The sequence below is a fragment of the Hesperophylax consimilis genome, chromosome 21 (assembly GCF_061612785.1).
Source record: "Hesperophylax consimilis isolate HC1 chromosome 21, BYU_Hcon_1.0, whole genome shotgun sequence".
NCBI lineage: Eukaryota > Metazoa > Arthropoda > Insecta > Trichoptera > Limnephilidae > Hesperophylax > Hesperophylax consimilis.
In genome coordinates this window covers 17,692,756-17,710,092 of record NC_142856.1, presented here as the reverse complement: position 1 = coordinate 17,710,092, position 17,337 = coordinate 17,692,756, and the positions used below count along the sequence as shown (strand labels likewise).

General features: G+C 33.1%; 1 protein-coding gene across 13 annotated transcripts in view; it reads left to right on the top strand.

Moving 5' to 3' along the window:
* rg (A kinase anchor protein rugose) overlaps positions 1–17,337 on the top strand; it is a 941,488-nt gene that overhangs the window by 825,795 nt on the left and 98,356 nt on the right. For all 13 annotated transcript variants that reach the window (XM_089644600.1, XM_089644594.1, XM_089644593.1 and 10 more), the window contains 2 exons: positions 14,728–14,845; positions 16,138–16,240. In XM_089644600.1, coding sequence (XP_089500726.1) covers positions 14,728–14,845; positions 16,138–16,240 — 221 coding nt within the window. The remainder of the gene's footprint in view (positions 1–14,727; positions 14,846–16,137; positions 16,241–17,337) is intronic.

The window sequence follows — 17,337 nt, the reverse complement described above, 5'->3', positions numbered from 1 at the left end:
GTAGTTCTTGCACTGTATCCTACCTTGCGACTCCTAAGCTCCATACAGCCAATGAAATAGAAATCGTCTTACTCATAATCGCGGTATAGATATTATTTCGGGCGTATAAGGTCGGGAGAGTGGAAAACGTTACTCATAATCTAGGCGGATGCGTATACCGGCCGTATTAGTAGCTGTCAGATTTATATCGGCTGGCCCCTTAGTATAGCGTCAGGATAGCGCCACCAATATAAAGAATGCCCGAATTTGTTAAAAAAATTTGCGAGGTGTGACAAATATCGATGTGTCGCTTAGTGAAAATGTAAAAAAAAATCGGAATATCTATTTGCCAAAGTCTCGATTTCGATGCAAATTAAAATAGACCAATGGTCAATGAATTACAAATTTCATTTAAAGAAACTTGGAGTTAGCAACAAAACACGAAATGCGAAAATGATCGTATTTATAAGGTTTGGAACAAAGTGATGCAAGTCTAAAAATATCTGGCATGAAAATTATGATGAATCACGATTTTAATCCGAACGGTATACGACTTTCTTCCTCGTATAGCATACCAAAGCTGCAGCGGCGTATTGTGGAATCTTTACAAGTAAGACTTTGACTGTTCAAGAATTAATTTTTATATTTGAAAGGTTTGAATAATTTTCACGCGAAGCAGGGCGAATTATTGACCTCAATTCGGGCAGAGGAGTAACGTCCACAAAATACAGATTCATAATGAAAATATAATTTATTCAGTTCGAATGTTTCATACAATTTAATGATTTCTCGATAATTCTTTCATCTTTGTTCAGAATGTAAGCCTGACCTTGTCTTTCATTATATTGAGCCTAATTTGATAATACGTTAGTAAAGTTATTCTTCAGTAGTTGTAGAGTTGCAGAAACAGTTGACAGAGTTGTCACGGTAGCAAATCGTCGTCTTTGATCCACATCTCTTAAATGTAGACTTTAATTAGGATGACAAGCTTTTTGCATTAGGAAAAGGTCGTTAAGTTGAAGAAGATACTAAACGGAATTTTTTTATGTTTTTACTTCTCAGTTGTATGATGTTCAAAATAGCGTATTTTACTGTCTACCTTTCCTACATAGATTTCTGAAAATACCAATGTTTTAGGAAGCGCCAAAGCTCACAGGGTATTTAAGAGCGGACTTCCTGGATTTTAAATTCATTGAAAAGTTATTTTTTCATATCTCCACACAAGAGGCGCTGATGAAAATAATTTCCCTCAGGGTCTATGTCGTCTTTGGACATCCTGTGTGTTTTTTCGAGGAGAACATTTATCTTGAATGTGGGTCTTGAAGAGACCCATATTTTAGGAGGGAGAAAAGATAGAGGCCGATAAATAGTTCCACAGCCGAGCTTTTGAAATCAAGAACAAGCCATAGAAACGATCCTTACTCATGTGACAAATGTCAACCATGTACAAATGCTCAGTGGGATCAATAATAGTTCCTTGGAGCATTTTCCATTGAATTTCACCTATTTTGGCACAGACCAGAGATGACATCCAAATTCAACAGTGGGGCGCACTTGGCGAATTATACAGGATCACGAGTTGTGTACTATTAAAGAACCTGCGGGCCCTGTACAGTGTACAGTACACCCAGCTTCTGAGAGGCTAACATGACTTTGGCTTGGAACCCCCGTGCCTAAGCTGGTATCTTAGACCAATGTCTAAATAAAATACCTTCAATGACTTAGACTTACACCAAGCATATCACTGGAAGACATGTTGGGAAGATCGCTTCCTTTGAAGAAGACTTAAAGAGTATTTTTAGTTTATAGTAACCCCGCTACAGTGGTTCTCTGTCCTCTCCATATATATCTTACACCACCCACTATAAGACAATACACAGCTTCCCTCAGGGAATACGAAAAGGCCGTGAATGGCAACATTCCATTTCAAGATGACCTTACAAACCTTTGGCTAGTCATCTCGCATCGAGGAAACCATTTTGGACTGAAGGCGAAACTCTGCTTCTATCACGACACTACCATGAAGAGTCGTGGAGTACTCAGTGGCGGACTTCGGACGTTAAAAACGAGCACCTTGTGAATCCAATTTTTGTTGTTCTTCCTCCCTTGGAAGAGACCTGAGAGAGACTTGTGCGTATAAGCGGAAATGGGGCCTAAAGGTTTCTGAACTGTGTGAATGTGGATATATTCAAACAACAGAAGACATGGAGAATGTCCTCTTCATCAGTTTATCTGTGGCACATTGGTGCTGAACCAAGTGTCTCCCATTACCGTCGACTGGCTGAATAAACTCAGCATTCCACTTTAACTTCCACCAACTATCCTCCACCATATGAATAGGAAGAAGTACACAGTTGTCGATGGAGATTTGCCAAAACAGTTTTTCTTGTGCAACCTACCAAATATAGGCATTAGCCTTACTATTACTTGCCGAAAGAATCTCAAATCTTTTCTTTCGGTACCTCGTGTGAATTCTCCAGGTGTTAGGAATCTAAAAATGATTCGTGTGAACTCCCATCTGCACTTAAGTGCCGTCCATTGAACATTTTGCAAACCTCAGTAACTCACCGAAGATGATTTCTGGTGCATTATGAAGATTTGTCATGGTCCAGATACTTACGGGCTGCGTGCACGCCGAGGGTGAAAATATTATTACTGGAGAGTAATTAAGTATTATGAATAGAATTCGATCATCATTCATCATACACAACTACAGACTGATCATATACAAATATTTGATTAGATTTTTATACTTTTTAAAGTTGGCTACATTTAAATATTTAGGTAAATGAAAAGAATTATTGATAATTATGCTAAGGCGATGCACTACGTATTAATGCAAAATCATGTGTTTTTGGTTTGAAAATTTGGTCGCCTAGAAATGTTTCAGATGCTTTAATTAAATACCGCGAGTATAATACATCTTGGCTTTTGAAATAATCGAGTATTTTTTACAAGCCCAGAAAAAAAATTTATAAGGCCTATGAAAACTGCTTTAGTTCAAAATTTCCTACTTACGAACCCACTTTCGGTTATTGTTTTATTGTATAATGTGGAAAATTAAGTTATTTATAAAATGATAGGAAAACCTTTAAATATTTATGCCTGAACATCCATAAAATAAAATAAAAGGCACTTTTTGGCCATGTTTTTTTCTTGCATAAATCAAAACAGCTGAATGGTGTTAAGCGGGAATTTAAGCCTTATCGCCATCTACGTAAGGAGTGTTATTGATGGAGGCTCGATTCAAAATATTACACGACATAATGCATCGACTTAAGGTAAGTATATTTCTAAATCTGTAAGTACATATTAAGATAAATCCCGGCAATTACTATTTATACAGCGCCCTTGCGGTGACTTTCACCAAAATGGCGTAAAATACAAATTATCCAATTATTGTTATTATTCTGTCTTTATCTTCTACACATCTAAATCTGAATAAAGAAGTCTCTTTTGTAACTGCATTTTTAATTCAATAGATTTATATTTTAATGAGGAAACGCCGAACATGACAAAAAGCCCTAAATAATCAACTCAGTCTCATAAATACATCAGTTAAACATTGCCATAAAGCGATTAAATCCCAAAACGTGAAATGCTTGATTCAGACAACAGTTCACAGGTGGCGTTTCTCAAATATTTTATTTTTATAGCTTCGGTACCACTCTTCATGACTCTGCACCATAAATGACCCTAAGCCATAAATTAAGCTTTGATGGACTGATTTTTTTACATCACCTGTATTTTATTGATTGGTGCAACGTTTTGTTATTTTATTATTCTGTTTTACATTATTACTGTACTGACCTAACAATAACTATAAATTAGCGTTATATGGGAATATATTATCCACATATAACGCTTTGTAATTATAGTTAAAAATTTTGATTTAACGTTTTAGAGGATTGTCAACTTAGTAACATGACATAACATCACGCAAATACTAAAACGCACTTTCTTTTACGCTCGTTCGTTATGTCTACATTATTAATAAATAATTAAAGACACTAAGGAAAATCGAACTCGGAGGGTTGCGATATTAAAAAAAAAATAAACTAAAACACTTTTACAATAAGGTGGTCACAATAAACTGATTGTTTAGTACCGTATGTCTAAACGATGAGCGCACTGCATTGTTATTATATCTAGTTACTAGTTACCTCAACACAGGGGATGGGTTTATAAGAGGGGTTGGCTGGCACAATGGGGCGGTAGGGATTGTACAAACATCCTGACAAATTGATCGGTAATAGAATCCGACACCCTCCCTTCCTTGTACATCCCGGGGCTGAGTGCTGAAGTTATTTAAGCAAAATAAAGCACAATGCAAACAAAAGTACAGTGAAACATGTTTTTAGCGACCTCTGATATAGCGAGTACGTGGGTATGACGAAAAAAATCTTAAAACATGTAAAATTTAAAGTTAAAACTTCATAGTGCATTTTTGTGAAAGTGTAGGACGAATTATCTCAAAAATACAATCTGCAATAGTAAATAACATATCGCTAGTCTTCGTAGCACCATTTTAATGAATTTCACTAACACAAATTCCTAAAAAATCACAGGATAATATAATTAGGCTTTATGAAGCTGAAAGTATTTATTAAGAATATATATTTGCCTCATGATCAATGCTTCTCAAAAAGGAATTTACATTTCCAATGGTAAACTTGATTACGACGTACTATCTAGTGACATTATAAAAATACACGAAACGTTATTCTCACACTAATCAAATAAAAAATGTAGCACCGCTTATGAAAAGTATTGCCATTCAAAGAACGTATAGGTATGTACGAATAAAACAGCTATTTGAAGGTCCGCTTTTATGTCCACTGGACCTAGTTCAGTTAAACCATGCGCTTTGTGACAGTTTCGTATCTCCACTATATTAATTGATCTGTCAAACATTTCAACAAAAGAAGTATACATTTAAAATAGAGATATATTAATCGAGTACAAATTTAATACAATACAATACAACCTATAAGAACCAACACTGACGAAATCTTCAACAATCTTAGAATCATGTCAATTAAACAACTCTACTCTTAAACAATACTCCTTTATATAAATAAATACACAACACAACAAATAACAACTAATATGTATATTAGAAACACTATATCTCAGGGTCAAAAATATATCCAATAAGCAGTTACACATACAACATATGGTCAAAAAAAGCTTCAAGCTATGATACTAAACTCTACAACAAAGTCCCACTCTCATTCTAAACTCACAACATTATTATAACTGAAAAAGCTGGATACATTAATATGTAAATGAAATCGTCAGTACAGGAGATCCCAATGAGGATATCTCTATTTGTTACAAAAAAGAAAAATAATAACACTTTTATTATTATATTATATTAAAATAGTGTTGATACAATATAATACAATGTTAATACAACACAAAGCGACTTTAATACGTACAATATAATGTTGATTACAATATAGTCATATAATTTGGCTTTAATTTCCTTGTTATGCTTATTGTAGGCTCTCCTCCGATTCTGTGTTGCTTATTTATTATTTATTTATTTGATGATTTGTATAGCGCCGCTTTTGTGAGATATCACCTCAGGGGCGCTTACCATATTAAATTAGGATTTAAAAACATACTATTGTTTTGGAATGTTGAGGCTGAATCACAAGAGGGGGGGGGGGGGAGAAAGTTTGCATAGAAAGTTCAAGGATGTTTAGGTCCTGAAAGTTGATCTCTTATATTGGGTGATTTTGATAGCATTTACCTGAACTTCTTGAACTTGATTTAAAAAAAAATATTTTTAACGAACAATAACATACGGGTATATAGGTTACTTCTCTTTATTAAATTCCCCATTCACAACTTACTCTCCCAACTCCTCATTATACCATTGTCCTCATGTCATGTCAATCTATGGTATAAAGATATGCTTTTCCATGCATGTTTTTATTACAGAATGATCCTTTAATCCTCCCTCCTTAGCCCTCCCCCGCGCTTAGCGAACTGTCACATCGCGTTTTTATTTCCATAACTTACCCCTAATCGCGGGATCTACGTCATCCCTCGTCAAGGGGATGCGATTCGATATTATTCGCAGATATTTTTTGGACGGGTTTTGATTTTAGATGAGTTCATCAAATATACAAATACATTTATTACCTCTTTATGAATGCTGTTTTATATAGCTACGCAGACTCGTGACTCGTGATAGTTGACATGAATTATTATATCAGTATATAATATCAGTTCCAATTTATGTAGGTAGATACTTTATCGCCTGTCCGAATTCTTCACACAATAATAAATAGAACCGAAATAAATATTTTCGAAGCATTTAGTTATTTTTTAAATTTATAGTAATGCAAATAATAGTTTAACATTCTGCAAGTATTTTAATATAAATTGATAAGTATATTAAATTTAATTTACATTCTTTGAATCTTAAACAAATTATAAGTGTATAATGGTGTTCTACGAATTAAACACAATAATAAAACTAATGATATAATAGGGTTTTTTGTCCTTAGAAAATCACGCAAGAGATATCCAATGCTTATGGCAGAAGGAAAATCGAAAGTGGAAGTTAAGGGCAACGATTGAGGAAAAAAATTGATAACAAAGCGGACAGAACTATATTCCTAAATCTCGTGAACAGTTCAAATCCAAATGATTCATATTTTTACGCAATATGGTTCCCATGCTACACGGAGAAAACTTACTGAAATGAAGTACTCTTAATTTATTAAAAATCTGGTCAAATTATTCGTTTTCCTGTTAAAAATGCGATTGCGGGCCTATAACGAATGAATTGAAAGAATTCCTTACAAAGTATTAGTTAAAAACAATTATTTTATGAGGACGGTGGAACACGTGTTCGTACAAATACTGATGTTGATTCTGACATACTTATATTGTAGCATTCCTTCATGATATCTATTAGGAAAAGAACACGTGTTCTCGACATATTCTGAATGACTAATATTTCATCAGGAAATTCGCATGCTGTCTCTCTTTTAACAGCATCATTTTTCTCCGTGTACGAGCTCCGTATCAATGTACTCAAAGGATATTTCATAAAATGGAGGGATAGATTTCGGTGTTTTACATTTGTACAAGTAACACAGGTAAAAACGAAGGTAACAAAAACATATAATATTTTTCTTCTGGAAATTAACGAAGATAGTACAAAATCAACCCTCCCGAACGGCATACAACACTGTGTAAGATATTTTACTTTGCAATACATTCTTTGATCTTGCAGGGTGAGATTTAAATTTTTATAATTAATTCTAAAACTGAGATCGTAATGCCAAACATTGTACACAACAAAACCCTACGCATTAAATTCCGAAAATAATTTCACACTCGACGTGACTCGCAATGGATGACCTGTCACTGGTCCCACCCTCCGCCTCCTCCCGCCCTCGGTAACAACCCCCGGACCTGCATCCCCGAAACACCCCAGCCAGCCCACTGGGAAATCACAGTAGCGACTTTAAATCCTCCACCCTACGAGATGTAGGTAAGGTGGATAGGTTATTTTAGGGGTTGCGTGGATTTCAACGATTCCACTAATGGGACTTTTGATTGTCGATGTTACTTGAGGGTAAACGTAACCTTCGTTATAATCTACGCGTTTTTAGATGGCGTTAATTTAACTATCTTATTAAAATACACCTTTTTATCTTTACACGTCTGTCTGTTTGAAGAAAGAGTTTTGTCCGCAAAAAAACTTAATTATTTCAAAAAAGGTACCGGTGATTCAATCCAATATTGTATTTGTATGCCTTTCTTGAAAGACTTAAGTTTGTATACGGAGAAAACTATTAATTCATATTACTATCTATATATGTGTACGGGCGCAAACAAAAAATACGTCTTAATATTTTAAATCATAACTTGCAAAACGTGTATTTTCATAAAATAATTAAATTTAGACCATCTATGAACGCTTAGATTATAACGTACGTTTCGTTTAACCTTAAGAGTTAGCGCGGGTTTTTTTCTGAATTTATTAAAAGGTTCAATTAATTCCTTATGAACATTGTTACGGAATGGAATCAGTTATTTTGATTGAATTTCATATTAATTTGTTCATGATTTTCCACGTAGGTAATTATAAACTTGCCCAATATTATTTATAGTAGACACCTATGTTATAAGAAATCAAAGAGGCATGCAATCGGGCCTTAAATTTTCAACACAAAACTGTGTATCATCTTAATAAAAATAACAATAATAATAATACTTGAATAATTTTTATTTATTTAATGCTGTATCTTGTTATTAACTATAGACTTTAATATCATCATTATGAATTCAAATGGGGTGGCGATATTCGATTTCAGGCAAATGTGAGAGAGACAAAAGGCGTGCTAAATGGGCTAGAACCAAAAGGTATTAAGTTAATGGCAACACAGTTTTCCATTCAAATCTACACGGAAAGTATTGCCAGCGATTATTTTCTATTCATATGATAAAACCCAATAAACTATACGCAAAGGTTGTTTGTGTTATTACACCTACTAACTGACGTGTACCCAGCGTCGCTGGGGGTTATCCTTAGGAAATTTTTCTGTAGGCCTTTTTAAGATATACAATTCCTTAGTACATTATTTTGATGTATCTTATAAGGTTTAGTCAGCGTTAGCAATGGAAGCGTCCAAAAATATTTTTTTACGACTTGATTACAAAACATCGACTTTTCTCTACTTTCTATAAATGTTATATGTATGTTTTGTATACATAAACCTTTTGGAAGAAGGTTCTTCTCTAAATGATAGTGAAAACCCTATCAAAATCCGTTGCGTAGTTTAGAAGAACTAAGCGTACAAACAGACAGACCTCGAAAGCGACTTTATTTTTTACTATTTAGAGATAGCAACTTCCCGCATTCATTTTATTTTGCTATATTTAATCACTAAGGGCGTTACTAATAAATGCGTTTTAAATTTTACACAACTGATAAACAACACTTCAATCTTCATTAATGGTTGCTCATCAGTTGTGTTATATTTAAAAAACGTTTATTAGTATTTACAAATTTCGTTTTCAAGACTTTTTTTTATTTATTTTTAATATTGGCCTAATTTTATACTTTAATTTGTATGAAAATATGCAATCCGAAGGGCACTTCACGGGGCTATATATCATTAATATGCAGTTAACTCGTATTACTAATTTACTTATGTCAAACGTGGCGTTAAATAAATTAATTTTGTATATAATTAAATCTAAAACGAAGCTTCTATAAGATAGGTTTCCTCTAATGTTCGAATGATTTAAAATAATTTTAGGTAGAGATTGCAGTATTTATTCCTAAATCATTTGTCCATCATTCACTATATTTTTACTATCTCTGAAATATGTAATTTCCCAGTTTCAGTAAATTATGTTTTTTTCCCTTTAAAAACAAAGAAACTCTTCTGAGTTCAACAATTCTCACTGCGCATGCGTTGATTGAGATAAATGGCTTTTCCTCGCCGGAAACATTGATCGGATATGGTGGGAGTTCTCTCATCTCCCTCCCCCTCGTACCTTATACGGGAAGGGAAGGAGATAGAAACAGCGCCGCCATTATTTTTAAGGCTGTAGTCGAAGGGGTGGCTCTGCGCCTGCGCTGTGGATTAGGCTACGTTTTATGTACGACTGGTTAAAGTACCTACTTGACTGTACATTATGTACTTTGAGTTGGATAGATCCTTATATAACTAATGACTATACTATATTATCTACTTGTATAAAATCATTTTCTTATTTAACAATATTACTTTCACTGAAACTTTATAAATTGAGGCGAAAGAGTGCAATATTTTACAATTATGTATTCAGTTCCCATAATCAACATTTTTAATTTCGGTTGTGGGTGTGTCTGTCTGTTAACTCGATTTCAATGATCTAAGATAACTCATGAAGAAATCAGACAATAGTTAAAGTACCTACCTCTGGTGTAATATTTTTTATTAGAAAATTATTTTAATTCTGTATTTGAAATGCGTATTTCCTTTGTTTGAATTTCTTAGAATCAATCTTGACATAATTGTAATTTCAGATGATTTTACGGACGTATTAGCAAAAATAGTTCTTACAATGATTAAAAAATATATCACAAAGGAACAAGTTACACGGAGAATAATGATCCTGTTAAAAGAGTGTCAGCATGCGAACTTCCTGATAAAATATTAGTCATTCAGAATATATCGAGAACCTGTGTTCTTTTCCTTATTGATATCATGACGGAATGCTACAATATAAGTATGTCAGTATCAATATCAGTATATATATGAACACGTATTCCGCCGTCATCACAAAACATTTGCTAAAACGAATAATTTGACCAGATTTTTAATACATTAAGAGTTTTTCATACCAGTAAGTTTTCTCCGTGTACAAACAACAATGGACAACTTTTTTTTTTTAAATTCACCAGAAAAATAAAACCAAGATTAAAAGAGGCTATTCATAGAGGCTAATAATTGTGGCTCAGGCGTATATTGTATTAATTGCTTATCTAACCAAATGTTTTATTGTCCAAGTTAAACAACTTTAAAACTTAAAAAAACGCCCGATGTAGGTTTTAGTATATCAGTCAATAACCTTACATTTAGATTTATCCCAATTTGTATAATATATTATTGTTAATTTATTAGTTGGGAGATTTATGGGTACTCCGCATCTCGTAGTGACTTTTATTATCAATTTTATATCTTCTTCCAGCGCCATTATACCAAACTTTATACACTCACCTTCTACCAGTTCTCGTATGTCAACCTGCATTAGATTTATTACGTTTAGTTAATGTTTATCTTCACGTTTTTAATATGTAGGTATCGACTTTTTGGATATTTTAAACAGAGCGCCAACTGCTGTAACTCGGTTCGGTTCCCTTCAGAACTTTCATCACTTTTGTTCAGTTTACATATAGGTTTTTTTTTTTTAATTTTCCGTTAAGCAAATACTGTTTTAGAATCTAGATAAAATTATCTCTCCGGTGAGATTATTAAATTTTAATATCAAACGTGAAAAATTTTGTAAAAATCGCTAACCACATTTTAAATTAATTTTTCACTCCAATCGTAGAAAAATTGAGAGAACTCGATATTTCGAAAACACATTCATTTTATTTGGGAAATTTGTAAAAGAACTTTAACTTCACTTTTATCTCGTTCATATAATAAAAAAATAATAAGTAAGTTACAACGATTGTTACGAAAGCAACGCGAAATATGAATTATTCATTTTGTATATTTTTAGGATTTTATTAATTGCATAGAGTATAAATTTTTGAGGCAAAATGGAAAGAATTATTATTTCTCTTTGTAACGTCAAACATTACGTATTTCCGCAGTATAGAAAAAAAGATAAAAATACTTTTATACCCTAAAATCCTTCGTGGGCTAATTTTTATAACGCTATCTAACTGAAAAGTCACCCTAAGACGCTTTAGAAAACTGGGAGATAATTTAACTCTCGTGTTAATTAAACATAGTTATTACCTAGATTAAACGAAGTTAATATATTAACTAAACTTAGTATTTACACGATTTTACATGTCGTGACGTACAAAGGCGTTGAGTTTTTTTGGGATGAACTGTCAAGGTACACAAAAAGACATGTAAGATAATTTAACTCTCGTGTAAATTAAACATAGTTATTACATAGATTAAAAGATGTTAATACATTAAATAATTGTGGTATTTACATGATTTCACATGTCGTGACGTACAAAGGCGTTCAGTTTTGTGGGATGAACTCTCAAGGTACACAAAAGGACATGTAAGAAAATCAAAATTATAAAGTTATGATTATTATTTTTTTAAGATTTAGCGCTATAATAATATTAACATTTTTTAACTGTTATTAGTTTTTTACGTTCTTTTCGATTATTTTTTACGAATTTATTATTCTGTAGAATCCATTCAATCATATCACTAATTAACTGATTATAATAACAATATTCAGTTTTATTTCGCATTAACTAGAGGGCGTTATAAAAAAATACGGCTAAAATAAATTAATGCAGAACTAACCGCAATAATTTCACTAGGAAGTTGATTCAACGGGCCGCTTGCTTTTATTAGATCGATATTTTTTATTACTTTATCGTGTAGTATCCAAATTGCCCTCTATGGAAGATGCTGTCATTTTAGATAAATATTTATTATATATTATTATTGGAGGCGTTCTGATCAAAATGTCACCGGATCTTTAATGACCGTGAGAAAATTTAATCCATAAAAATAATCTTTTATTGCTATTTTTTTATTTATTTTGATAGTATATGACCTTATCCATCACGTAAATACGTTTTTACAACCGTTTCTTCATCATCATTAAAATCTATATGAATAAAAATATGTGGGTGCATGGTTGAAACAAAAAAATAAAATAAAATTTACCATAAAATTCTCATTTGGAAATTGGGAAAGCTTGGTACACGTGGCAATATATTAGTCTAGTTTGAATTATTATTTTGAATTACTATCTTACTAGAAGACATCAAATTGTTAGAATAAAATCCTCCCTGTCGGAAAAAAATTATGCAACAATTGGAGTTCCACAGGGTTCACATCTTAGCCCAATCTTATTAATCTTGTTTATAAATGATCTTACAAAATTTTTTCATTATGTATCTATCTTACTTTTTGCTGATGGCCTCAAAATTTATAGAACTATTCAAAATATTTACCATTGCAACATTCTTCAAGACAATATCAACAAATTATTTATTTGGTGTAGTGAAAATAGATTTTACTTAATATTTTAAAATTTCAAATAGTTAGATATTCTCGAATAAAAAATCCAGTGATTTTAGATTACTAAATTGATAACAATGCTCTTGAGACATTAACACAAATCAAAGACTTAGGCATCACTTTTCAATAAAATCTTTCATTTGTTAATCACATAACAGAAATCTCTAAAAGGGCTAAAAAATGTTGGGATTTATAACTAGGCTCAGTGGCGTAGCTACCTAGGGGCTACGCGGGGCAGTGCCCCGGGGCCCTCAAGCTCAGGGGGCCCTCGAATCCTTACCAGAAATCTCGATCGAACTGAACTTTTGGAAATTTCTCCAATTTTCAAATTCAAAATAAAAATGACAGGTTGAAACTTGCAACTCCACTTTAATCATGACAACTCAGTTGAGAGAAATTCAAAAGTTATGCCTAGGGAATTCCCCTAAATTCTTTCTGTAGGTTGGCAGTGTTGTCAATTTGACGGATAGTTATATGTGCCTCATTCCCCAACGACACTTGTAGCGTATTAAAATATAGATAAAAAGAAGAAACCCAGTGGTGCACTTAAACGCAAACAACGCCAAGAAAGAGAAGATAGTAAAAAAAAATTGCCCAAAATTGACAAGATTTTTAGTCAGCCTTCTGCAAGTACATCTGGCCAAAATATTTCTATTGATAGTGACTCAAATAATGTGGTAACTGCAGTGTTGGTTGAGAAGCCTACTGAAGAAGATTAGACAATTATTGCAGTTGGAGATACCTCCGCCGCCGATCATGTGAACGTGGATGATGTTTGCATGATACACATAAGAGCGGAGGGTTTGGAGGAACCACATTTCATATTTTTATTTGATAATACCTAATCAGTTTACATAGCAGTGGGGCCCCATTTTTTAATTTGCCCCAGGGCCCTTGGTTACCTAGCTACGCCACTGACTAGGCTATCCAGAAATTTTAACCCTATAAAGTGTATTAAATTGTTATATTTTGCCTATGTAAGAAGTCAACTTGAGTACAATTCTCCTATTTGTAACCCTCATTATATGTAGAAGCTGTTGAAAGAATACAAAACTACAACATTCTGTTAAATTATATGAATATGCTCATATTGTTGGACAGAAGAATTTTCACTGATTGGTATTTCTATATAAAATTCTAAATGATTTAGTTGATAGTCCGGTATTGCTAGAATTGATAAGCTTCCGGATTCTATTGCTATCCGCTTCTTTTTCTAGAAGTTTTATCAATACCAATTTGAAAGTAAACCATTTTTCAAAAACCTTTTGAGTCCTACACTCCAGATAGGCCAGTGAATTTGACTATCTGCACAAGAATGTTATTGGATATTTTTCAATTTATAATTCATTAATTTAAGACCCACGCATTCACAATTCTCCACGAAATGTTTATATTGGTATACTTTATCTGCTTACCAAATGGTGTAAAAAGTTTTATTAAAAAAAAAATGTCCTACCCAGAATGGGTAATGTCTTCAATTGTTCGTGTATTATAAATCACAATATGATTTCGTTGTTTGTAATGCAAATGTGATGTTTTAAAATGTTCATAAAGTCTGCCTACATAATCAAACATATTAATTTCAGCTGTATGTGATGTGCGTTACTCCTGTATGAAATTATTCACGTTCAATGAGCACAAATTTGCTTCTATTAAAGGTGTCTATTCAAAATAATGTTTGTTTTTTGAAGAATTCATAGAAACGTTAAAGTACCCGCGTATATAAAAAATACAATATTTTTAACAGTAAATAACTTTAGTTCCAACTTTCAGAATTGGAACCGATTTTCGAGAATTCACGCTACCTCGGTATTTTTCACGGGTCTGCGCTAGTAATATATTTTACAAGACAATTATTTTTATTCTGTAGGTAGGTATTTGAAAAGTGTAGAGTATTTTTTTGATTGTGTAGAACTAAATTTCTGAGTTTTAATAAGTTTTATTAAAGAGTAAATAAGCAAAATTGTTTATATAATTAATTTGTTTATTTATTTTTCAGGTTCTAAAATACTGCGACCACCTGCACGGGAAATGGTACTTCAGCGAGGTGCGCGCCATCTTCTCGCGGCGCTACCTCCTGCAGAACGTGGCCATAGAAATCTTCCTGGCGAGCAGAAGTAAGTGTAAATAACCTATTACCTCCTCAGCTTTATGTGCTCCTGTTCCTTACATGTGCATTATTAAAGAAAGAGAGAGTAAAAGGGGTTGAGGTAGAGGTGATGTTGGGATGTTGGGAGGTATATACCGAGCAGATCCTGAAATAGGCAAAACTCGCACGGAAAATGGTACCTACTTACTTCTACGAGATTTTCCTGGCAAGCAGAAGTGCAAGTTATCATTTACCTTCTTAGCTTTAGGTGCTCCTGTTCCTTATGCATTATAAAACGAAGGGAGGAGATGGGAGGATGAAGGTTGGGATGTTGGTACCTACCGATCACATCTTGAAATAGACGATCACCTGCACGGAAAATGGTACCTACTTACTTACTTAGATTTTCCTGGCAAGCAGAAGTGCAAGTTATCATTTACCTCCTCAGCTTCATGTGCTCCTGTTTTATCTTATGCAATACACGTTGTGACGTCATTGAAACGAAAAATAATTTAATATATGGGTGTTTTTGATTTCTTCCATTTCGATTTATTGACATTTGAACGGCCCAAGTTAAACGCTGATTCTCAGCCGGTTTTAGCTTTTGAACATATGGTGATCAGCTGACAAGCGTGATTGTTATGGTAACAGCTAATCACAATTTGTTCAAAAGTTCAAATGGGAATTTAGGACGGGTTGTTTCGGAGAATTTGAACAATTCATCAAATTTAAACGTTCATTTTCGGGTTCTGTGAAAGTCCTATTCAACTTCTGTTACTATATCATTGTAGGCTAGTTGCTTGACAAAACTGAAATAAAAACAGAACTTGAAAAAATCTTTCACAGAGCTTGAAAATGAACGTTGAAATTTGATGAATTGTTCAAATTCTCCGAAACAACCCGTCCTTAGAGTTTACCGGGGATCGTTTATCGTCAAAATATTGAAAATAGCGCTGATCATCAATTTGACGATCAGCGCTAAATAAATTATATAAATAAGATGACACCTTAGAAGGTGACGATGATGTAAATACTCTGTAATTATTACTTTCAAACACGATTTTGTTTTAGTTCATCAACCATTTTTATCTTTTTATCTATGGTACAAAAATTTCTAAATTTTAATATTAATCTTTCTAGTGAATATGCATCAATAATTATTTTCCTATTCGGTTCCTTATTTATTCCAATGCCATCTACAGTCAGAAATTCGAAACAACATTTTAATCCAACCTGCCTCTGGCACCACCTGTTATAAATCCGATCAAACCGTGATATCCGAGACTCAAACCAATTTTTATTTACTTTATCTCTTTTCAGCTTCGATAATGTTCGCATTCCAAGATCAGAACACGGTCAAGAAAGTGATCAAAGCCTTGCCGAGAGTCGGCGTCGGAATAAAGTACGGGATCCCCCAGACAAGGTAAGCGTTTATATTATTTTCAATGTGATTTCTGAAGTAGTCCATAGATGGCAGACATGTTTTTTCTTCAGTTTTATTTTACAAATAAATCACAATACATATTGTGTTTTATATCCACTATTGATACTTTTTCATTTAAATTAGAGGAAATTTCAAAAAACTTACGTTGTAGGTGTTATGAATAGAATCAACAATATAATTAATTAAATGCAGAGATATTCAACCTTTGTCTTCCTTTGAATTAATAAATAGTATTGTTCTTCTAGTTTAGCAACCTATAAAATATCGTTAGTAATTTCATAGGTGTACTAAAACTATGTTCGGTTTTGTATGAAATTAAAAGAGGACAACTTAAATCCAGTGGAATATTTAACCTTGTTTTGTATCTCATCGGACCTTGATATGATCAATGACTAGATCTGATATTCAATGTTTGCTAATCGACCTTTCGCACTACCTAAATTTCTCTTTCCGGTCCTTCGGGTTCCAACAGGGATGAACTAAGGCCTGAATAGGAATACTTCTTAAATCGTAAAACATCTTTGATGGATTACAAATTGTTTTGGGAGTAATAAAATAACAAGATAACAGTAAACCGATCATTTTCGGACGCCTTTGGACACCCGGTGGCAAATTATTTTTACCAGGGGCACTAGCATAGGTAAGTTAGTTCTGCACCAGGAAGGAATTAGAATGAATGAATTTTTGAGTAGTTATGCCATTTTTGTGCAAATTCAACTGAATCTTTTTGACTATCTCTCAGGGAAGTAAATATAATAGAACGTAGATGATACTGTGTTTTTTCTTCCATTGGCACGTATTATGTTACAGTTGTGTTTCCTGTTAGATAATCTAGTCACGTAGATAGATTATTCTGGGACAAACTCTGGAAGTTTCATTAGATAATTACGTGCAATTATGGCAACATCGCAAAAATCTTCAAGTCAGGCTGTATTTTACTTACATATTATAATAGACTGGAATACCATTTAGGAAATAATATTTAATTGGGTTTATTTTTATCCACCTTCTCTGTCGCTCCCTAAATCCAAAAAAGTTTTCAACCCATTTTGTTTTATCAAAATGATGATATTAAA